Source organism: Garra rufa, chromosome 7 (assembly GCF_049309525.1).
Source record: "Garra rufa chromosome 7, GarRuf1.0, whole genome shotgun sequence".
In the NCBI taxonomy this organism is placed as follows: Eukaryota; Metazoa; Chordata; class Actinopteri; order Cypriniformes; family Cyprinidae; genus Garra; species Garra rufa.
Window position 1 is genome coordinate 6,854,973 of NC_133367.1, and position 24,157 is coordinate 6,879,129.

The following is a 24,157-nucleotide window of genomic DNA, read 5'->3' on the forward strand; positions in this document are numbered from 1 at the left end:
ATTTTTTGATCTGTTTTATTTGCCTTTAAAATTATGTGACTTATTTTATTTTCTTCTTATTTTCTGCTCTCCCTCTTTCGGTCAATGTAGGTTAGAATTCTGTTATATGACAGATGAAGGTTGTTCTGCTGTGACTTCAGCTCTGAAATCAAACCCATCACACCTGAGAGAACTGAACCTGAGCGAGAATAAACTAGGAGACTCTGGAGTGAAAAACCTCAGTGATCTACTGATGAACCCACAATTCAAGCTGGAGAAACTATAGTTAGTATCATTATTGTCATGATCGGGGCTGTGGATTTTCCCTCAGCCACCTGAGGTCGCTGTCCTACACTGCACTTCCTTGATTGTCCACCTGTCCTTGTCATCAGCACTGATCACCCACATCTGTTCACAATTATCATCAAGACTATAAGTATCATCACTGCTCATTCTGCTTCATGTCTGCATTGTCTCTAGTTATGTGTATTTTGTGTTCTTGGAAATTCCTGACCGTGTTCTTGATTTTGTTATTTTGTGTTTCAGTTTATGTTCAGTTTGTGCCGTGTTGGCCTTTTGGTTTATGTTTATTTTGTTTGTTTAATTAAAAACCCTCTTCCTGCACTTGGACCCAGACCTCATCATCTTTTACCGTGACAGAATGCAGACATCGATGATGGGTCCAGCGGGGAGAATTTTTTTTGAGGGGGCAGCAACCACCCGCTCGGTTCCAGATACCGAGGGGATGTCCTTCGAGGCGGCGTCGGCTACTCGGTTCGAGTTCATCTACGCCTGCCTGGCGGCGATGGACACCCGCAGTGGCGAGAGTGCGCGGGGGCGCCCCTGCTTTGCGGAGGGGGTGGAGACGCTCTTTCGCGGGGAGGTGGCGACAACCGCCGTCTCTGTTCCGGACACGGAGGCGACCGCTCTCTCTGCTCCTGACGCGGCGGTGACCGCTGTCTCTGCTCCTGACGCGGCGGTGACCGCTCTCTCTGTTCCTGACGCGGCGGCTACCGCTCTCTCTGTTCCGGACGCGGCGTTGACCGCTCTCTCTGTTCCGGACGCGGCGTTGACCGCTCTCTCTGTTCCGGACGCGCCGGTGACCGCTGTCTCTGCTCCTGACGCGGCGGTGACCGCTCTCTCTGTTCCTGACGCGGCGGTGACCGCTCTCTCTGTTCCGGACGCGGCGTTGACCGCTCTCTCTGTTCCGGACGCGGCGTTGACCGATCTCTCTGTTCCGGACGCGCCGGTGACCGCTGTCTCTGCTCCTGACGCGGCGGTGACCGCTGTCTCTGCTCCTGACGCAGCGGTGACCGCTCTCTCTGTTCCTGACGCGGCGGTGACCGCTCTCTCTGTTCCGGACGCGGCGTTGACCGCTCTCTCTGTTCCGGACGCGGCGTTGACCGCTCTCTCTGTTCCTGACGCGGCGGTGACCGCTCTCTCTGTTCCTGACGCAGCGGTGACCGCTCTCTCTGTTCCTGACGCGGCGGTGACCGCTCTCTCTGTTCCGGACGCGGCGTTGACCGCTCTCTCTGTTCCGGACGCGGCGTTGACCGCTCTCTCTGTTCCTGACGCGGCGGTGACCGCTCTCTCTGTTCCGGACGCGGCGTTGACCGCTCTCTCTGTTCCTGACGCGGCGGTGACCGCTCTCTCTGTTCCGGACGCGGCGGTGACCGCTCTCTCTGTTCCTGACGCGGCGGTGACCGCTCTCTCTGTTCCGGACGCGGCGTTGACCGCTCTCTCTGTTCCGGACGCGGCGTTGACCGCTCTCTCTGTTCCGGACGCGCCGGTGACCGCTGTCTCTGCTCCTGACGCGGCGGTGACCGCTCTCTCTGTTCCTGACGCGGCGGTGACCGCTCTCTCTGTTCCGGACGCGGCGTTGACCGCTCTCTCTGTTCCGGACGCGGCGGGGACCGCTGACGTTCCTCTGGCGGCGGCGTCAGCTCACGTTCCTCTGGTGGCGAGGCCAGCTCACGTTCCTCAGGCGGCGGCGTCAGCTCACGTTCCTCTGGCGGCGAGGCCAGCTCACGTTCCTCAGGCGGCGAGGCCAGCTCACGTTCCTCAGGCGGCGAGGCCAGCTCACGTTCCTCAGGCGGCGAGGCCAGCTCACGTTCCTCAGGCGGCGAGGCCAGCTCACGTTCCTCTGGCGGCGAGGCCAGCTCACGTTCCTCTGGCGGTGAGGGCCGCTCACGTGACTCCGCTGCACGGGCCTGGCCCGCCATCCCTCCCCCTGATTCGCCTTCCTCCATTCCTCCTCCCTCCAGATTTTTTTTTTTTTCTCGGCCTTGTGGAACGTCTGGAAACCGTTCCTTGAGGAGGGGGTAATGTCATGATCGGGGCTGTGGATTTTCCCTCAGCCACCTGAGGTCGCTGTCCTACACTGCACTTCCTTGATTGTCCACCTGTCCTTGTCATCAGCACTGATCACCCACATCTGTTCACAATTATCATCAAGACTATAAGTATCCTCACTGCTCATTCTGCTTCATGTCTGCATTGTCTCTAGTTATGTGTATTTTGTGTTCTTGGAAATTCCTGACCGTGTTCTTGATTTTGTTATTTTGTGTTTCAGTTTATGTTCAGTTTGTGCCGTGTTGGCCTTTTGGTTTATGTTTATTTTGTTTGTTTAATTAAAAACCCTCTTCCTGCACTTGGACCCAGACCTCATCATCTTTTACCGTGACAATTATACTGTACAGCAGTTACAGTCAGATTAAAGTTCACTGTTTAGATTATTTGAAGACAACAGACTCAAGTCAAATCGTTTATAGTGCTGCATCTTCTGCTTTTTCTCCATCATCAGAAAGATTCAGCAATACTATTAGTCCATGGGTTTGTATGTGTATTAGAAAGAGCATTAAACTTGCTGAAATCTGACATGTTTGCTGTGAAACAAGATAGAAGTGAAAACAGAATAAAAACAAGTGTAACAAATGACAGTAGATTATTCTGACAGTCACATTTATACTGGACTAATGCTACTTTCACTAAATCTACTTTTATTCAAAAAGTGTATTTAGAGATTGTACTCTAAAATAACTTAAAATAATTTATTAATGTATTAGGATGTCTTGCATTACAGTTATGAATTTATACATTTTAAGTTAAGTGTTAATTTTTTAAAATGTGTCTACATTAATCCTATATATTAATCTAAATTTATAAACTGCACTTGTTGAGTGAAGACAAATCCAGACTTGGATTGTAACTAGTGTCCTCAAATACTCTTGGTTTGTTTCATATCATTAAGATTTCATGATTTTTCTGGTTTATTAGTGACTGTATAGCATTTGCTGATGATCATCATAGATCTGAGTCATTGTTCTTTCTCTTTCTGTCTTCAGTCTGTGTGGATGCAGTATTACAGAGAAACAGTGTCTCATCCTGACTTCAGCTCTGAAATCAAACCCATCACACCTGAGAGAACTGCACCTGAGCGGGAATAAACTCACAAACACAGGAGTGAATCACTTATGTGACGTACTGAAGGATTCACACTGTAAACTGGAGAGATTGAAGTCAGTAACATTCACATACAAGAATCAAAATGATGAAAATCACTTCAACAGTTTAAACCTAAACACTTTCTACTCAATATCTCATGATGAGAGGGTTCATGGGTTCACATTATATTTGTGTCAAATTCTTCACCTTAATGCTTTGTTTGTAAGATGATCTTCTCTTCCTCTGTTTGTCTCTTTCTAGTCTTCATAACTGTGGCATTACAGATGTTTCTTCTTTAACTCAGTCTTTGACAAACACAAAAGCACTGCAGTTTCTAAAAGAGCTTGATCTGAGAGGTAATAAGATTGGAGACTCAAAGCAGCGGCTCATTGATGTGCTACGAGACTCAAACTGTGAACTGATGTGAGTAAACTTCGCTTTGTGATATTAAAGAGATCTTCATTTACCTCTGATATGTGGACAAATATTAACTTTCAAATATTTGTGAAAGGAGATGATCAAATTATCATCAAGCTTTATTTCAAAGGGTTTGTGTCAGAATGAAATGTAAAGTTGATCAAAATGTTGAACACAGAGGAGGAAAGAGAACAAAAGCAGACTGTCAGAGCTTTCTCCAACAACAGCTGCTTTATTAATGCCATCAGTAATAGTGAATCATTCCAGTTTGAAATAGATTTGGTCAGATTGGAGGAAAACGCTGGTAAAATCAGTGCAGATTCCAGCTTCAGCTCACAGCCGTCCAGCATCACATGATCAATGTCTCTGTCTCTTGTGTGTTTTTACTTTGACAAGCAACACGTCACATTACTTTACACTTACTTTACTTTCACTTATTTACTGAGACCAATACAAATGTTGAAACTAGAGGAAAAACAGCTTTAACTAGTGGAACATTTCACTGAAAGGTTTTTGTTTTGAGGCAAAATCACATTAGTATTTGTTCTTGTGGTTTATTATATTTGGCGTTCACTCATTAGCATGTGTTTCTCTTCATAGTGTTTCAATAGAGTCACAAATAGAATGTAATTAATGTTCTAATACTGTTTTATAAATACGTATTCAAAATCAGTTATAGACAGTAATTATTCTGATTTTAACGTAACTTTTTACAAAAAAGCCTGTATTTATAGTAACTAATTTGTATTTTGTAACACTGATCTGAAATGATCTTTTCGCTTTCATTCCACCTTACAGTGTAGATTGAACTTTATCGGGGACTTTTGGTGAGTAAACATCAGGTGAGGATCCACAGAAGAGCTTCACTACTGTGTCTATGAGGAGAAAGAAATGTGTGATAAATGTGTGAATGTGATCCATACAGGTGAAGAGACTCAGACTTTACAATCAAATAATGCAGCATGTGTGTTAGAAACATGTGATACTGAATGATTCATGTTGATTTAGTATTCAAGCAAATGATGCTTTTGTTTTATTGAAAGCTGAAACAGGAGGAAGACGCTCAGATGAGTCTGTCTGGCTCTTCAGTTTAATAATATTTGTATTAAACTCATCCATAATGATTCAAATGTTTAAATGTGATTGTCAAGTGCAGCACTTAAATGTGTCAAAGATATAAAACAAGTCTACAATGTGAAATGTCCATGTTATCTAAAACATTAGTTATCTCATATTTTATACACATTGCTATTCTATTCTACTTTATATTCAGTTATGTGTGTGTCTGTTGTTAATGTACAGATATCCAGTATATTGTCTTTGTTCTGTGGATGGAGTCTCTCCTTCATCAGTCCAGACCAACTAAACATTTTTTGAACAGTTAACAGCATTTGTGTCTTTCTCGCTCCTCTATCGATAGTCAAATACGTTGTCTTTATTCACCACATTTATATTTGCATATAAATACAATGATACATATACAGTTTAAACTTTTTTTTTAATTCACCTACCTGATTTCAGTATTATTGAAAAACAGAAATAATTATTAAGAAATTATCTAGTGTCTTATATCTAATATAAACTAGGATAGTGTTAGTAACACAAGTGTCTTGAGGTCAAGAAAACGGATTAAAACGATATTTGATCAACTCAAGCAAATTCACAGAAATATTGGAAACCGATAAAATTGTTCTGGTTATAAAGTGTAATGCAAAACTTTGCGGTTTAAGTCTCACAACGGTGTGAAAGGCCTAGCGCAGTAGCGGCATTAAACACACGGATAAGGTCAAGATATCTAACAATTGTAGGTGTACTTAGCAGAGATCAGTCTGTTGTGTCGTTAGAATATATTATGAATATTTGTACGTTTATTTTCATTTCGAAGTTTTAATGAACACTGCTACAGAATTTGTCTTAGTGGCATTCAATGCAATATTTTATTAAAAGATAACGCGGTGGACTGTTTGAGTAATACTCTCATCTGTCACAGTTACTGTTGAGATTTCCCCGCTTACCGACATCCGACTACACAGAACCTGTAACTCTATCATAATTATTTAAAAATAGATATACATTTCATGCCTGACAACTACGTCATAGTTCTGTCTGTTTGTGTACTTAGTTTCTCCCATTGTCTTCCCCTGTCGATCTGTCTGCTTTGGTTTAGCCCTCATTATCATCATCCCCTGCACCTGTCTGTAATTATCTAGTCCCTTTATAAGTCTATCTTTGAGTTCAGTTTACTGTCGGTCTTTGCTTTGTGTATACGTTGCGTGTGGAAAGATTTCATGTTCCTGATCAGTCTGCTCCTTGGATATATTAAAAGACACTGTTTGTAATTCGTGTCTCGTCTCATCGTTCCAGCACCAACCCGTAACAACTATGTAACTGACAAAAAAAATAATATTTAAGCTAAACAAACATTTACAATTCTGGAACATTAAGAGAACTAAGATATGTTAAAAAATGTTTTCTTAAAGAAGAAGAGATTATTAAGTCAAACATGACAAGCGCGTAGTTGCAGTTGTACCTGTTTCCTGGAACAAAAAACTAAAAGACAAACACAACAACTGAATAAAATGGTCTGAATCATCCCTTTCGCTTAAAATAACTGTGATTTATTTATTAATGGCCTGTTTAGAGATGCGTACAAAGACAATAGTGTTTCCACACCATCTTCATCTTGTAATGTGTAACTTTATGTGGTTTTTAAATAAGATAGACGTACATGTAGGAACAGTAGGATTGACGATTAAGATTTTGTAGCCAGATCGGGGGAAAAAAACTCTAAAGTACTTCACAATCTCAGTTTAAACACTTTCTTATAGAAGGACCTTCAAAATCAATATTAAAAAAACTTCCACGATAGTTCAGAAGAGAGGGTTTCAGTATTAGATATTTGTTAAACTGATCCATATTTATGTTGTGCAGACATATTTCCTGCATAAAAGACTATGTCTAAAACCTTTTCAATGTGGAGCAGCATAATGTTATGTTTCTTAATTGATCAGGTTACAACAAGGTGCCATATTCCTCTAGCAAATCTGACAAAAGCAATGCTGAATGCTGACGGCTCTCATAGAGAAGGACTCGCCTAAAGACAAATACAATCCAACAAACAAGATGTGAACAGAGTCATCCGTAATCCTGATCATTTGATGACGGAAAATGTCAGTCGTAATAGATCAAGAGCAGGATTTCTGTATTCTGGATGCATTATGACACTTTTCTTACATGATGTGTAACTGGGTAACTAGTCTTATTGAATTTATGATCGTGCTTGCCGTCTTATTTGGGGTTTGTAAATATAGGGGAAAAGAATGGATGATAAGATTTACTCTATATCTATGTGGGTCAAAAATAATAACCTAAGAAAATGGCCATTAACAGTTGAAACAAGCTCAGCTGATACAATTAGAAAAAGATTAACATTTAGAAAAAGCAATAAAAAACATGGTACTCATGCAGAAATATTAAATAAAATATGTTGAAGGAATATAAAATGTGTTTTCTTTGTTCGGTTGAGAAGCCTCACCTGGTTCTCCTCTCCAGTTAAAAACATCACTTTCTTAAAACCATTGTGTCTAACATACTTGGTAGCATGATTGTCATTTTTATTATGTACAGTATTGACCACACATTTATCAGACTGATAAAAGTAGCAAATAAACATTAACAGTAAAATCATATACATAAAATGCTGCATATTGTATACTAGGTTTTGACATTCACCTCACATTGGGAGTCTGTTGTGGCCGAATGCTTTTTAATTCAACTTTTTAAGAGCAATGAAATATTCTCAGGAGAGCCACTGAACCACAGAAGACAGTCCTCACATGTGTTGTTTGATTCAAGTGTAGTTTACAACTCTGAAAAGTCAGTGAGTATCTGAAAGAATTTGTGTCAATGTGACATGAGATGCATTTGAAAAGTAGGAGCACAGCATTAAGTGCAGAACTAGATCATAGATCCACAGGATGTCAGATATTGGGCTCAGGATACTCTACGATATGGACACTTTTTAGCCTTTAAAACAGGAATATGTTTTGAAATATAATAAATATAACATTTTCTAAAAGATACACCTAAATATAGAGATTACCAGCTCTGCGTCTGACACAAGCTCCTTCGCATACATTTAAAACAAATGAAATATTATCTAGTTAAAGACTTTGGCAACATGTTTTATTGTGTGTTTGTGAAGGGATTAAACGTTGAAGATTATGTTTAAAATAAGAAACATTAGGAATCTAAAGCGACTGAAACCTAATACAAATTGTTCTTTAGTTGAAATTTAAGCAAGAACCACCGGACATCGTCTGTAGGGAACATCTGTCTTAGAAAAAAGGTTAGCAGACTAACATCTCAGATCATCTGGTCTACTAGTCATCCATCTCCCCTTCGATCTGTGTGAGGATCTGAAACAGCCCATCAGTTTCTCATTGTTTTGTTTATATTTCAACGTAAACATTTTTGTAAATCTTTCATTCACAGAATGGACATCATTGTTTGCAGAAAAATGTAAGCCATTTTTATGATCACCTAAAACTTTTGTAAATGTTTATTTTTATACACTATGTTACATATAATGTAATTGTATTTATTATCATCTTTAAAAGAAGCAAATTATGTGTTTTATAAGTTCAACAAACCTAAATAAATGTTAAATACATGTTTAAAATGTATAATGAATGATATGTTTTGCTTATCTTTAGTAACGTTTCTTACACTTTTTTTTACTTGAGTCTCCTTTAGCTTCAAATGTGTATGATTTTTTAGATGTATTATTATATAACACATATACTAACATAAATGTGATTTATGATGAAATGTCTTGAGTCTTAGAATAATTTAGATCACTTGCAAACAATATTTTATTAAAAATGGAAGTATGTTGAATTTTTTTGTGACGAGTAGGTGTACAGTTTGTACAGTAAAAACAATAAAAAACAACAACTTTAAAAATATACCAAATGATGTTTCTATAAATATATTTAGGCTCCAGTACAGCAGGTGGCAGTAACTGTTCAGCTCGTTCGAAACCCTCCAGAAAAACCCACGAAGAAGACGAAAACGAAAGTAACTACGGAAAACACTCAGGTAGCAAAACAAAGCGATGCTCATAGGATTTTATCCAATATATGTCCTAGAAAACATTTTTATAGATATAACTTTAGCGCAGACTTTACTAATTTTAACACTCGCTGACATTTTTTTTTGTATTTAATCCAATCTGTCTGAGAGATATGAGAATTATTGCTGACAAACTACAGGCCTAAAGGACAGAAAATGATCGTTTCAAATACTTATAAATGCTCTTCTTAGTGGACAAGACTGCAAGTAAGTTTTCCAAAAGGGGTTATTGAAGACGAATGTGTTTCTAAAGGTATTTCCGTATTTTCGCTTCTGTTTTTTTGCTGTTGTTTTGTGATGCGAAATCGAAAGTATGTTTAAATCCGCCATTTCTCGTTAAGACCATTTGTTTATTCTACATGGCAATGCATTTGTTCATAACTGACTTTATTTGATCTAGTGTTTTGTGTTGCTGCTAACTCCAGATATTTCTTGATCTTATTATGGATCATCATCTCCAGGTCAAACTGAACAGCAGATAGTTTTCTCAACCCAGTGCTGATCTCTGGCAGTTTATCTGCAGTATGTCAGAGGAGCGAGGAAAGGACTCTCCGTCTGAGATGAGTCTCTCACACAAACAGAGGTAAGACTGAGTCTGTTTTCACACAATCATTTTAAACACTGCTGGACTTTCACATGTTTGCTCTAAAAAAGCTTTGCTAAAATAACATTACATATATTTAAAAAACTAGCCAATAGATTATAAATATCTGAGAACTGAAAATCAGAATCATAATTTACAATCTTGACTCAGTTTACAGTCGCTCTTCAGCATTTGATATGTAGATACTTGAGTAAATTATTCCACATCAGTGATTTTGTTTGTATGTCATAAATGTATATTCAGACATTTAAAAATGACCACACACTTAATTTAAAGGGGTCATTTGATGCTTTTTAATGTTTTCATTTTCCTTTAGTGTGTAATGTATCTGTTTGTGTAAGATCTTCAGAGTTATAAATGTCATAGTCTCCTGCAAAGCGATTTATTCTCTCTAACAGAGAACACTGTTCCAGAAATGACTAAAATGCATTGATTGAAGTCCAGATATTACTTTCACAAATGTCTGCATCACAATGTGAAATATTAGCGTAATGCTGTCCAAAGGTTTCCACAAAGAGAAGACGAGTCTTCAGTGAGTTGTAGTGTTGTCGTCATGTTGTGGAGACGCTGTGTGTTTGGATGTGAAAGCAAACCAGCTTTGTTTGGAATCAGTGGTTAAGATTTATTCATCATGCTGTTCCTGAGCCGTTAACCCAAAGGTTAGCTTGTGTACAGCACACTTTATGAAGCTGCAGTGCATACACACCTGAGCTATACACACATAAATAAACTGTACATAAAATACAATAAACCACACCTAAATAGCATTTTTTTATGTTGGCACTTCAGGACATAAAGTTGCTACGGTGAAAAAGAAAAATTATAATTTTATGAGATTGTATCTGAAAGGTAAGAGAGTTGCAAAATGAAAGCTTAACACTGTGAAAGGTTCAGCTCAGACTTGGACTCTGTATAAAATGGATAATTATTACGATGACATTGTTACTGTTATTGTAACACCCAGTAAACAAAGTGATGAACTTTTAAAATAGTGTCATATGGTCTCTTTAATTGAAGTATGCTAACAGAACTGTGTAACACTGACATTTCTGCTCTCAAAAAAGAAAAGGTTGTCTTCAATTAGATCAGAAATGCTTTACAGATATTGTGAAACAAATGTGAGTCTGTAAACAAGAATAACTGCTATCTTTAAAGCTCTGCAAGTGTTTCTGTGAAGGACTAGGGAATATGATTGCCAATATAAAACACGGATGAACCTAATGTAGTAAAGTTTTTCTCTCTGCATCATTAGTGAAAGTTCAGATGCAAGATCACATGTGTCCAGCTCTGTGTCTGTGAAGAGTGACCGCTCAAAGGGTAACGTACCAAATTTCAGTGGAGAAACAGCATCACAAACCAGACGGTATTTGATGTTTCTTATTTTTTACACATATACTGTGTTAGAAAGTGTATAATTATTATTAAACTTTATAGTTCTTAAATGTATCAAATATTGTTTTTCCTTTTGCTAGAACATGTTTACAAGAGATTTTAGTCATATTTCCCCAGAAATGCAGTAATTTGATTTATTTTATTGAGCAGCAGGCTTCAAAATGAAACCTTAGATCCAGATTTCCAGACTAAAAGGAACCACAAGGACTTTACAAACAGTTTCCTACAGATTTTCCAGGTAATGAAACACATCTTCATGAATAATTAATAAATATGACAAACAAATATGTTATTGAATACGAGTGCAAGAGAAATGTTATTTCTAATTCTTCTTGACCATTATTTTTTAAGAACCCATAAAATAAGATTGTATTATTAATACTGACAGCTAATTAACATTAGTCTTAAACTGATTTTTTACAAACATTTTTAATTATTAAAACAATAGTAGTTTTTATCAAATATGGATGAAGATTTTTTTCTTTCATTTATTTTTTACTTGCTTTGTAGGATCTTGAGAGCATAATAATTACATTTCTAAAGAAAGAACTGGACAAGTTTAAGAAAATATTACAAAAAGAGGACGTGCAATACTTTGTGAAGGATTTTAATGAGAACAGATGCAGTATCAAAGAAGCAGCTCTTGATCTCACACTCTACTTCCTGAGAGAGATGAAGCAAGATGAAGCTGCTGATACTCTAGAAGGTAAGAGACTCATGGCAATCTGTCAGACTCACTTATAAATGTAGGAGAGAAAATAAGATTAAAATATTCTGTATTTTTGTTTCTGTTTAGATGAGCTGCTTTTCATTCATCAGCTAAAATGTAGCCTAAAGAAGAAATATCAGTGTGTGATTGAAGGAATTGCAAAGCAAGGTGACTCTACTCTTCTGAATAACATCTACACAGATCTCTATATCACTCAGGGTTGTAGTGAACAGGTCAATACTGAACATGAGGTAAGACAGATTGAAGTTGCTTCCAGACGTCATGAATCACAAGAAATACAGGTTGAGTGCACAAATTTGTTTGAAGCACCTGAACAAGACAAGCAGATCAGAACTGTACTGACAAAAGGAGTTGCTGGCATCGGAAAATCAGTCTCTGTGCAAAAGTTTGTTCTGGATTGGGCCGAAGGAAAAGAAAATCAGGATATCAGCTTCATATTTCCTCTTCCATTCAGAGAGATGAACTTAAAGGAGAAAGAAAAACTAAGTTTGATGGACCTTATAACTCAGTTTTTTCCAGAGTCAAAAAATCTGAACCTTACAAGAAGGAACCAAAAAGTACTGTTCATTCTTGATGGACTGGATGAATGTCGACTTCCTGTAAACTTTAAGGATAATGAGATGTGTTCTGATGTTTCATCACCAGTCTCTCTGGATGTTCTCCTGACAAACCTCATCAAGGGAAATCTGCTTCCTTCTGCTCTCATCTGGATCACCACCAGACCAGCAGCTGCCAGTAAGATTCCTCCTGACTGTATCGAACGGCTGACAGAGATACGAGGATTCAATGATGCACAAAAGGAGGAGTACTTCAGAAAAAGAGTCACAGATGAGAATCTGGCCAAAGAAATTATTGATCATGTTAAAAAATCAAAGAGTCTCTTTATCATGTGCCACATCCCAGTCTTCTGCTGGATTTCAGCCACTGTTCTCCAGAACATTTTAGAGGAGAAAAGAAATAATGTTTTGAAAAACAATCAGGCTGATGATGCCTCCAAAACACTGCAGGAGTCAAATACTGAAGACACTCCCAAGACTCTGACACAAATGTACACACACTTTCTCAGATTTCAGATCCAGCAGAGCAGACGAAAGTATGATGGAGAATATACAGCAGATGTTTCCTGGGATAAAGATGCCATCTTTTCACTGGGGAAACTGGCATTTCATCAGCTGGAAAGAAACAATGTGATCTTCTATGACACAGATCTGAAAGCCTGTGGTATTGACATCTATAAGGCATCAGTGTATTCAGGCATGTGTACCCAGATCTTTAAGGAGGAAACTGGGATTGTTCTCGGTACCATGTACTGCTTTGTTCACTTGAGCATTCAAGAGTTTATTGCAGCTCTTTATGCACATTTAAACATAAAAAAGAAAAGTATATTTCTTTTCAAAAGTGAAACCATGATTGATTTGCTCAAGACTACAGTGGACAAGGCACTAGAGAGTGATAATGGACATCTGGATCTTTTTCTTCGATTCCTCCTTGGTTTGTCACTCCAGTCCAATCGGCGACTCTTACAGGGTCTGTTGACACAGCAAAATGACAATGACAAGAGCAAAAAGGAAATAGTTCAGTACATCAAGCAGAAATTGGAAGCTAATCTGTCTCCAGAGAGATCCATCAATCTGTTCTACTGTCTGAATGAACTGAACGACCAAACTCTGGTGAAAGACATTCAGACCCACCTTAGCAAAGGAAGTCTCTCATCTGCTGATCTTTCACCTGCCCAGTGGTCTGCTTTGGTCTTTGTGTTGTTGACATCAGAGGAGGAGCTGGAGGAGTTTGAGCTTCAGAAATTCAAGAAATCAGACGAGTGTCTCATTAGATTATCAGCAGTCATCAAAACCTCCAAAAGAGCTCTGTAAGTTAATCATTTTTTGCTTTCATCTTTTATCTAGGGCTCCCATGCATCTGGAAAACCTGAAAAATGATTCTTAAAGATAATTACTGATTTTCTTTAGTCCTGGAAAATGTGTGGGAAATTAGAGATATATACACTGTGTGCATAATTATCAGGCAGAAGAAAAAAAAGTTGCATGTTAATTGCAAAAAAAGTAAGAATTAATGTTAAGAATTAGATACGAAACCATCAGGAACCATTTAGTCTCCAGTGCCAGCATTTTTCAGAACTGCAACCTACCTTGAGTCTCTAGAAGTGCAATGTGTCAGCTTCTCAGAGACTTTCTCTTTTGAGTTTATCCTCCAGAATTTGGCAGTAAGTTTTGGGACTTCAGTTTTAGTCCATCTACTGTCCTGAAATGTCTGTCTTGCAGAGATGGACCAAAATGAACTCTTAACCCTTGTGGACATTTTTGTCTATTTCAGTTTTGTTTTTTGTTTTAAGTGTGTCTTTGTTAATGCCATCTGCATAAATCGTGGCTCAGGTGTGTATTTTTATTGAAATTTTAATATTTCACCCTCATTTCCTTCAAAAAATCGATTTTACCCTCCGTACAAAAAATACTCACACTCAGGACCTTAAGGACAAAAATGTCCACATTGAAACCCATTAAAACTGCATTTTTTTAACCCAGGGCCATTTGACTTTAAAATTATGCAATATTTGCTAATAGGCATTCATTCTATCGGAAAGGCTTCAAATTTTTAATTTTTACCATTTTTTACTAGATCGTGCCATTTTTTTCAAATTTGGCATATGAAAGAAATACTCACTTTTTGTGTTTTCTGCTTATGCATATTATAGCCCAGGGATTCTCAACCGGTGGGCCGCGGCCCACTAGTGGGCCTCAGTGATCCTCCAGGTGGGCCGCGAGATGGCTTAAAATTTATTTCAATATTCTCCTAAAATGAGCAAAGCACGCCTGTTAAATACAGACTGAACGGCGGCTCAAAACTTCTAACTTATGCACGCAAGCGTCATTCGATACCTGCAAGGGACCAGAATATGTGAGCGCTCCGCGCTCCGTGCATTTAATAGCCTAACCACTCCTCCCCGGGTTCATTATTTACCGCTCCCGCTCCAATCCTCGCTCACTGATATCAGAAACATCGCTCAGCGTCAAAAAAAAAAAAATCATGTTTGAAATATAACAGTCATGTTCATAACATATATTAAAACACACACAAAAAAATGATAAAATAAAATATCAAGAGGGTTTAAATTGGAACACTACTGTGCAAACTGTGTTCACATGCCAAACTAATAACACTGTCAGCATTAAAAGATTATAATTTGTGCTTTTTGCAGTGCAAAGTTTGTAATGAAAATAATACGTTTTCATCGTAGTTATTTCTGCTCATTCGAAATCAGATAACATTACATTTGTTTCAATTCATTGCTTGTGAATAAGTGTTGTTCACCTAAAAATACTCAGTATTTAGAAGGAAACAATTAGTTATTTTTGAACTGTTATTCACCGCTCATGTGTATTACCGTCATCATAACCTTCACATTTTTACTGATTTGCTTGATCCATGTCTATCAAGCTAGGTAAATATGTTTAACATGTGAATTCTTGCTTAATATGCAGTAATATTACGGACAGTTGGCGTGAATTATTATCATGATGGAGCGGTGGTGGAGCGCGTAAAAACCACGACGCTCCGACTTTTCAAAATCCGCTCCTCCCTCCATTCAAAATCACACTGCTCCAGTCCGCGCTCCGCTCCGCTCACATGCTCTTCAAGGGACGGATTTTTTTGTCCCGCACCCGCCGGCTCCCGCAGAAATCGATGTATGTTATTGACATTCATGTTTTGTCCCCCACTCCCGCCAGCAAAAGCCCGCATAAAAGTGACCTATACCCCGTGGGGAAACAGGTCTCTACTTCATCTCTTGGCTGCATGGAACAAACCCTTGCGCTAATTTGAAGGTAAAGACGATCAGAGTAATGGTAACGGACTTGCGCATTATGTATGACACATCGGAGTCTAGGCACGCTATTCCGCTATTAGTCCGCTATTGATTCACAAACTGAAACTATTCGTGCTTTTGGGGCTTTTGGGGCTCTGATCTATTTTTGCGTGAAATTTCAAAATATTTGTATAGTTGTCAAAATGAATGTCTTGTGAGTGTTTTATAATGAATGCTCACCCATAGAGGTGGATCTTGTAAGGGCCAGTGGTGTTTATGCACATATAAGCAATAGCATCAGCAGATTCAGAATGGATTTGCTGTATTTTTCATTTGTGTGTATATTTTATAATGGAGACAAACAGTAGATATTCTGGCAATCGAGTGAGAGTGGAATCTTGGCATCTCCCTGTTGTTCTGTTTGGCAGATTCACTTACTTATAATAAAAAGTACTCTGAAGTTGTAAAGGATGTCTGAATTAAAGAATTATAAATATATATTATAAAGCTGTATATATATATATATATATATATATATATATATGTATATATATATATATAATATTATTATTATTATTAGAGGGATTTCTTTTAAATTCAGCTTTATTTTAAAGTTTGTTTGTTTAAAGTTTTTTTATAACATGCAGTAGAAGAATAAGGCAAAACAAATGTTTTGGTTATTAAAAAAAGGTTTAAAAAATGAAATGAGGAAATGTCAGGCATAGGAGGGCCTTGCAAAATTGACCCGAGAAGGAGGTGGGCCCCGGCGCAAAAAAGGTTGAGAACCCCTGTTATAGCCTATTATAGAGTCAATTAGAAAAATAATGCAGCTAAAATTGTGTGGGTATGTTGGTAAGGATGTCAGAGTGTGGTTTGCATGTGTTTACTAAATTTTTTATGGGTGTAATATGTTTGAAAGAAATGATATTGTACTGGCAATCAAAAATCCCACTCCATATATGAGTCTCACCCTTGGCAGGGTCATAGGGCCATGTGAAAACTAGGAATAAGGTCAAAGAAGGTTAATGAGCGTTGAAGACTTTTCTTTTTCACCCAAACACACATCTTATTCCTTGATTGCACTTTTTCATTTGTTATTGTTTTTGTACAGAAATAAAATCTGAGCTTGAATTTGATGTAGAAGTTCAGAAGCCCTTAAACAGATTGTTTTTGTTTTCACCACAAGAAAACACTGATTGTTTAGTCTGGTAGATTTTATACAAAGTTTGAGTGTTCGCACAGCCCAGACTTTGTTCACAAAGCAAAACCTATACATTATTTGGTGCTTGAGGGCTTGGTCATTTCATTGCTTGCAAGATGAAGAGACGTTACTCAGCAGAGGAAGCTCTGGAGCTAGTGTTGCCCACTGACAGACAGCATTATGGAAAGAAACCAGCTTTTAAAGCATTACAATTCTGAAAATGAATTGATGTTTGGAAATTATGAATGGAAGAGATGCTGATGAAAAACAACAGTCAGTGAAAGTAGAAAAAATATATTAATATATAACATTTCTATGACAGTTCTTTGACATGGATATTTTTGTCCATTATGGCCCTAAGTGTTAGTTTTTTTTTTTTAAATCTGACACTACATAAAAAATATAAATGCCTCAAAATTAATGTTGTTGTTCTTCATTGACACACCCAAGAAGCTAATAAGTAAAGAAAAAAATTCTGCTTATCATTTAATATATGGAAATTAACTACTATTTTTCATTTTTTCATAAAAAACAGTGGCATTATGTAAACAAACCAGAATTTAAAGGGTTAAAATTCTGAAAATTAATGAATGTTTGGTATCTATGGATAGAACAGATGCTGGTTAAAAAATTGACATCAGTGAAAGTGGGAAAAAATATTAATAAATCATATTTTTATGGCAGTTTTTGGACATGGACATTTTTTGTCCATTTTGCACCTATGTGTAATTTTTTTTTTTTTTTTTTTTTTTTTGAAAAAAAAAAAAGATTCTGGAAAATATATTTTTGAAAGGTGCTGCAAGAGGATGTGGTGCTGGTCCTTTAAGAGCCACTCTCAACTCATCCGTCTATAAAGTCTATTAAAAAAAAAACAGTCTCCATGTTTTCACAACACTTCAGAATGTTATTCTTATTAATTGAGTCATTTTTTAGTTTTTTTTGCCCAAGCAAAGTCTCTGAGAACCTGACACATTGCACTTCTGGAGACTCAAGGTAGGTTGCAGTTCTTGAAAAAGGTGGCACTGGAGACTAAATGGTTCGATGGTTTCATAACTAATTCTTCATCGTAAATCTTTGCAATTACCATGCATCTTTTCTCCTCCACCTATTTTTCTGACAATGCAGACGCAACAAGCGGTTTTTTGTCCGGTGGTCATGCCTTAACTTAGCAAATTCCAGTATTGCATTAGTATTGCATCCTTCTCATGGGCATTTAATAGTTTTTGATTTTTCAGTCTGAAGTAAATCTTTTTTTTTTTTTTTTTTTTGGCTCATTTTATCTGTAAAAGAAAATGTGCCTAATAATTCTGCACACCTGAATATGAGGAATTTTTCACTTCCAGCCTTCATGGACAATTATATTTCACTTATAAATAATTAAATATGAAATGAATAGTAGTTATTAAGATTGATCTGGTTTGGAATTGGTCAAATGTGCTTGGAAAAAAAATATGACCACAATATCAGCGTGCCTAATAATTATGCACACAGTGTATACTATCATGAAAATCTTGCTAAATTATAAAATTTATAAATTTTAATGTAGTGTTTTCAAGGTTTGAAAAATGTTTGGATTTTGGATGAAGTGCTTGAAAGTGCTTGAATATGCAGTTCCATCAATTTCATATTAATTCGCTTTCATATTAAATAGTTATTTTTTTGTTATGCTGATGGAACAGAGCAGCAGATCAAATATACCGGGAGCCTCTTACTCAGTCCATGACGGCTTGAAAACATCAAATACGTATTATGTTTAAAACGAGAATTTGGGGCTCACAAAATCGCCAGCCCGATGTCTCGGGGCTGTTGTGTTTTCTAGTCGGGCTACCAAAATGTTTCACTGGACTATTTTAAAGTAGAGGGCTCCTGTGGGTCCTTATAACACCTCAATTTAGTTGTATCGAATTTAAGGCTATAAAAAGTTTTAAATATATTAAATAGTATAAGAAAAGGCTTAATTATAAGTTTAAAAGTTGGGAACAGAAATACTAGAATCACGATAGGGCTGGATAAAACTTCAAAAGGCAAAGACGTCATTGAATATATATGCACGCTGCACGTTTCAAAGTCAATACGCGGCAAGTATGTCTTTATATGAATGTATCTGAAGTTAACGACTGTCCTCAGAATGCTTAATGCTCAATACTGCTTTGTGTACAGCCGTAACTAGGAAAACGTTAATATTTCAGCGCTCCTACCGTGCCACCTTGTGACAGAATGAATTTGCGAATTTTCAGCTGTTTAGTCGGATTATTACAAATATTGACCCATGTTTTTATGCAGCAAACACATTAGTGTTGTAAATGTGAAAGAAGGTATGTGCTTTCTAAAAACCTAAACAATTAAGACGATAATATTTATGTTTTAAATAAATATTATAAATTATATACTTGATTTATACCTTTTGAAGTTATAAAGGCTGAAATGCCATTGTATAAGATGTTTTGTTTTTGTGAAAATCTGAATTATTAATCATGTCATTTTATGGCTTAATATGTTACTGTATATTGTCCAACCACACTCATACTGTGTTCATTTTACTTGTGCAGCTCTTAAAAAGGGTCATAAATTGCCTTAAAATGATATTTAAAAATTCTGCAGATACACTGTAAATAGTGAAAAAAAGTCCTTGATATTTGTGAATTGAAAATATTTTTTAATTGACAATTACACTTCTATCTGATTTTCTACGCTTAAAAAAATGGTATTTTTTCATTTGGGCTAGTTAAATTTTGTTAATAGTTTTGTAGTTTATTTTTGATTACATTTTAGTAATTTTAGGCTGAAATGTATTTGTGAAAAACCTTCACTTTTTTTTCACAAATTTTAGTTTAGCATCATATTTTTTACAGTCATTTTATACCAGTCATTAATGTGTTACCACAGCCCTACTCCACTCATACAGTATTACTTTTATTTTTGCAGGTCTTAAAAAGCCTTTAAATTAAAAAAAAAAAATACTGCAGATACTCTGTAAATTATATTAATTAAATATTTTATATTATATAATTTGTATACTTTATGTTGGCTATTTATATTAGGCAATGTTATATGTAATCCATACAGTTGTTTTTTTATTAGCACAATAACATCTGATTTAAAATGAACTCATGTATGTGAACATGTAATTTACCACAGTGCTGGAAAATCTTGAAAATGCACTTTGAAAGTGCTTGAAAAGTGCTTGAATTTTACTTTGGAAAAGGTGTAAGAACCCTGCGAGCAGGAGTGGAGCAGTCTAATTTCCTTTGGAGTGGAGAGCGCCTTTCTGAAGATTACACTCGCTTAATACACTTAGTAATGTTTCAGTAATTTATCAAATTTATCATAATTTTCTGCATGGTTAAATTGATATAAAATAGCATTTTTGTGATAAAATAAATATAAATCGTGTAGGCCTCGAAGTCACATTTTATTATTACATTCAGAAGTAGGCCTAATGCAGAAGCTAAATGCTTACACAAACTTTAAGAATGGGTAGGCTATTGTTGTTCCCCTCACACCACAACACATCCTTTCAATTTAACAGTATTCAGAAAAGAATAAGAATGAAAAATATAAGCTAGGCTAAATAAACTACAAGCCAAAACCAATTCATGTAGGCTAAAGCGAAACTGAAACTATAATGTTGGGTCTCTCATTCAACACAAATCCAAATGTTTCCGTGTTTTAAGATGTATTTGAATGCCAACAAAATATGTATTATATGAACCTGGCAACCTCACTCATATTTTATTATGATAATAAAAAGTCTTTATTTTCCAGTTAGCATTGCTTAACTGTGTGATCACAGACACTTATCCTTTCTAATTTAATTAGTTCTAATTTAAAATAATCTTGTCGGTTAACGGTTAATAATCGGTTAAAAAGCATCGAAAATAACCGAAATGAACATCCCTACTGTGAAGAATCTACAGTTAAATAGCAAAAAATAAAGGACACAGTTCTTTCTTATTAGTGTAGACAATAAATGCAACCATAATCAAAGTAGGCTACTCTTTCAATATTCAAAGTGCAAATAGAGACCCAATTTTATAAGCATGATACAGAGTTATAAACAACTACACAACTTATTATAGCCCACTTACTAATGACAGCATAGATATTTTATGTAACCATGAGCCATGAGCAACCGCTGGCGACCGGATGTGGGCATGTCCAGCGACTCGACAAAGTTCAGAATCTCTCAACTTTATGCAAATGAAGAACGACTTTTGGGAGCGACAGCCAATGGGAAAGAAGAAAATAGTGCTCATGTGATCCAGACGGAACAGCGTTTTCATTTTTGCCGTAGATAAACGCATGTAATGGAAAAAGTACTCTCTCCTTCTCATTCATATTTGTTTGTATGCATGGATTCAGTGTATATTTATATTATATTTAGTCTTTTGCCTCAAGTGTTTGTATTTGGCGGCAAGAAACCTAATTTGCCATCAACAATGATGTTAAGCAACCAGTAATGACAACGCCCACTAGCAACCTCATCGCCAGCCTCTGGCGATATGCAGCGACAGAAGTCGCTGCTAGTGTGAACGGGGCTTAAACGTCGTGAGGTATTAAAATTGTATTTGAATGCATGTTTTACTTTTGGTTTCGTTTCAACGACCGTGCGAAACTCTCAGCAGCGCTGTGCGTCCATTCTACAATACAGGAGATTACTTTAACAAAACCATTTGAAATTGGGAGGACACAAACGGGATTTTGAGAAGAGTGTCCCCAGTGGAGCTACCGCTGAGTTATCATTTGATGTGAATGTATGCCGCGTTGTATAGTAGCCTATATTGAGACTGAGGCACCAGAATAAACAGAATGTGTGCGCTGTAAGACAAAATAATATAGTATATTTCTTCAAAAGCCGATTGTGGAGAACTGTCCACAATATAAAATCGTCATATCACACACCCCTAATTGCAATGCAGTTTGGGCAGATCCGGAACAGAGGTTAGTTTTTAAAAGATACAGGGAGGAGGAAGGGATTGAGCAATTGGGTGTTTTCTTTAAGTAATGTATTTGTTTGCATAATTTATCTTTTTTTTTTTTTTCTTTTTTTTTTGTAGATAGGTATTATGTAAATATGTATATCAGGGAAAACTGAATGTTTAGTGATTAGTGGAGAAGGGGTAGGTTTTAATAAGCTTATGCTTCATCCTACTCCTTTTCGGACATGTTGGTTTTATGTTATTATTATAAATTGTTTGTTTTTTATTTTTTATTTATTTTTTTATTTTACTTGTTAATATTGTTATTTGTTTTATGTTTATGTTCGATATATATTTATTAATAAGTAAATAATAATAAAATAAATAAATAATAGTTGAGAGAAGAAAAAAGAAAAAAAAAGTCTGGTTTCTAATATCTCACATCTTCATTAAAAGTAATATTATAAATATTAAGTTTAAATGGTTGTAATGTTGGAGAGAACAGTGAACCTGTCACTGCATCAGCAGTCTGTGAAAAGTTTTGTAAAGAAATGAAACCAATTAAACGTCATTTATCACAACTCTCTGCGATACCAATATCGCGTATACTGTTATCATGATAACGATAATTATTCGATATATTGTGCAGCCCTACTGAGCGGAGTGCACACGCACAGGGCGGAATATTAAGATGCGTTTCACATCGCTCCTCTTCACTCACATGATCTGGTTAGTAGCAGAAAGTGCTTTGTTCAGGGATGCTGAGGTTTGACATTTGAGAAAAGTATTTTAAATGATGATGGTTAATCCATCAAATGTCCACTCAGATGTGTGCAGTAAATGTAAACAGATAATCAGCTACCTATTGATTGTGATTCATTTTAATGTTTAATTCCAGCCTTTCTGTAGTACCAGTAGTACCAAATACTGGGTCAGTGTGGTACCCGCTGATAGACAACTGCTTTCCAACAATTTTGTGCATATTTTTGTGAGCACACTGTAAAGAGCATTGTGTTTTTACATCATGTTTTACAGCCAGTGTTGAGCACATGATCGGAATGATTAAGTGTTAAATCAGAATTCACTTAGTAATGCTTTTCCTTGAAACCATGGAACTAACACTTTTAAATGTATATTTCATTGTAATTAAAGCTGTAGATTAACTGTTATTATTTATTATTTGTATTTAGCAAATGTATTTAATCTAATGATTCTGTAATCTTATTTCCGTCGTAGGTTAAATGATTGTGGCTTAACAGACAAAAGCTGTTCAGCACTGGCTACAGTTCTTGGATCAGATACCAGTCTGAAAGAGCTGAACATGAGCAATAATAATCTGCAGGATTCAGGAGTGAAGCTGCTCTGCACTGGACTGGAAAATATGAATTGTCATTTGGAGATACTGAGGTAAGTTGTGTGACAATAGACCAAAATTGAGCTCAACAAAAACATAAGGTGAAAACCAGATTTAGATAATAAACAAGTCTGTATGTTGTATAGGGGTGGGACGATACAGGTAACTCACGATTCAATTCTGTGGCGATATGTGGCCCACGATATCGATAATATCGCGATTCACGATATCTACGATATTCAATATATTGGAAGAAAGTTCATCAACGATATATCATGATATATGTGACTGAAAAAGAAAAAAATACCCATAATAAGGAAATCTTATGCATTTATTAATGCCAACATTTCCAACACTGTGCAAAGAAATATGCATTTGCATAATAACTCACTGCCTCCTGGTCTTAAATGTAAACACTGTACAGCTAGACAGATAAAAGTGCCTGAACATTAAAAAACAACATGAACATTAACTAACATGTGTAAACCGTGATACTGAAACGTCAGTAGTGAGTTACTGTAAAGTGCTTTATGTTAACCTGGACAGTGGTCTCATCAATGCATATTCTTCTTGAGGAACACTAACGCCTGTTTCACACATACTCCGTCTGCAGTGTGTATGCAGTCCGTGTGCGTTACGTGTGCGATGCAGAAGCAGCACGGACTCGTTTTGCTTTCACACAGAACACGTTTGCAGTCCGTTCCTGATCCGCGGCTGTTTACCACAAACACACCATTTATCCGTTATTTTGATTTCAAATACAAACGTGCTTTTTCAGCATTGTGATACTCTTTTATCACAGTACACTAATACAATTCTAGATATATTCACGTTTAAACTCAACGTATAATAAACAACGTATTATTCAATGCACGTGCACAGCAACCGCGTGCAGGGTGAACGCTCTAATCCGTTAACATGGGTGCGGAAAAAAATACTCAACGCATAAGCACTGCAGACGGAGTATGTGTGAAACAGGCGTAACTGATCAGCATGCTCAACTAGCGGGTGTGTCTTTGATTTGTTTTTCGTTATCTTCCGCCATTCTTCTCACTTCTCTTTTTTTCTGCGCTTCTTCTCTGATGTTGTAAGATAACTTGTGTTCTTCACTGGCCGCTGCTTCCGCCACTTTACGCCTATTTACTCGAACAGCGCCCCCCGCAA

General features: G+C 36.9%; 2 protein-coding genes across 2 annotated transcripts in view; both read left to right on the forward strand.

Annotated features, from left to right (window-relative positions):
* Positions 1-5,225, forward strand: LOC141339256 (ribonuclease inhibitor-like). Its single transcript, XM_073844887.1, has 4 exons — positions 1-264; positions 3,324-3,497; positions 3,685-3,846; positions 4,639-5,225. The coding sequence occupies exons 1-4, from the start codon at positions 107-109 to the stop codon at positions 4,646-4,648; spliced, it is 504 nt and encodes a 167-aa protein (XP_073700988.1). The 5' UTR covers positions 1-106; the 3' UTR covers positions 4,649-5,225.
* A 4,272-nt stretch (positions 5,226-9,497) lies between these two features.
* LOC141337882 (NLR family CARD domain-containing protein 3-like) overlaps positions 9,498-24,157 on the forward strand; it is a 38,050-nt gene continuing 23,390 nt past the window's right edge. The window contains exons 1-7 of the mRNA XM_073843459.1: positions 9,498-9,556; positions 10,830-10,940; positions 11,120-11,207; positions 11,480-11,675; positions 11,766-12,661; positions 12,707-13,566; positions 22,876-23,046. Of these exons, the coding sequence (XP_073699560.1) occupies positions 9,498-9,556; positions 10,830-10,940; positions 11,120-11,207; positions 11,480-11,675; positions 11,766-12,661; positions 12,707-13,566; positions 22,876-23,046 (2,381 nt within the window). The remainder of the gene's footprint in view (positions 9,557-10,829; positions 10,941-11,119; positions 11,208-11,479; positions 11,676-11,765; positions 12,662-12,706; positions 13,567-22,875; positions 23,047-24,157) is intronic.

Bases quoted from the DNA above. Each gene is read 5' to 3' on its own strand.
- LOC141339256 (XM_073844887.1), top strand. From the start codon at position 107: ATGACAGATGAAGGTTGTTCTGCTGTGACTTCAGCTCTGAAATCAAAC. The intron at 265-3,323 runs GTTAGTATCATT...TTCTGTCTTCAG, and splicing joins TTCAAGCTGGAGAAACTATA to TCTGTGTGGATGCAGTATTA. The intron at 3,498-3,684 runs GTCAGTAACATT...GTCTCTTTCTAG, and splicing joins TGTAAACTGGAGAGATTGAA to TCTTCATAACTGTGGCATTA.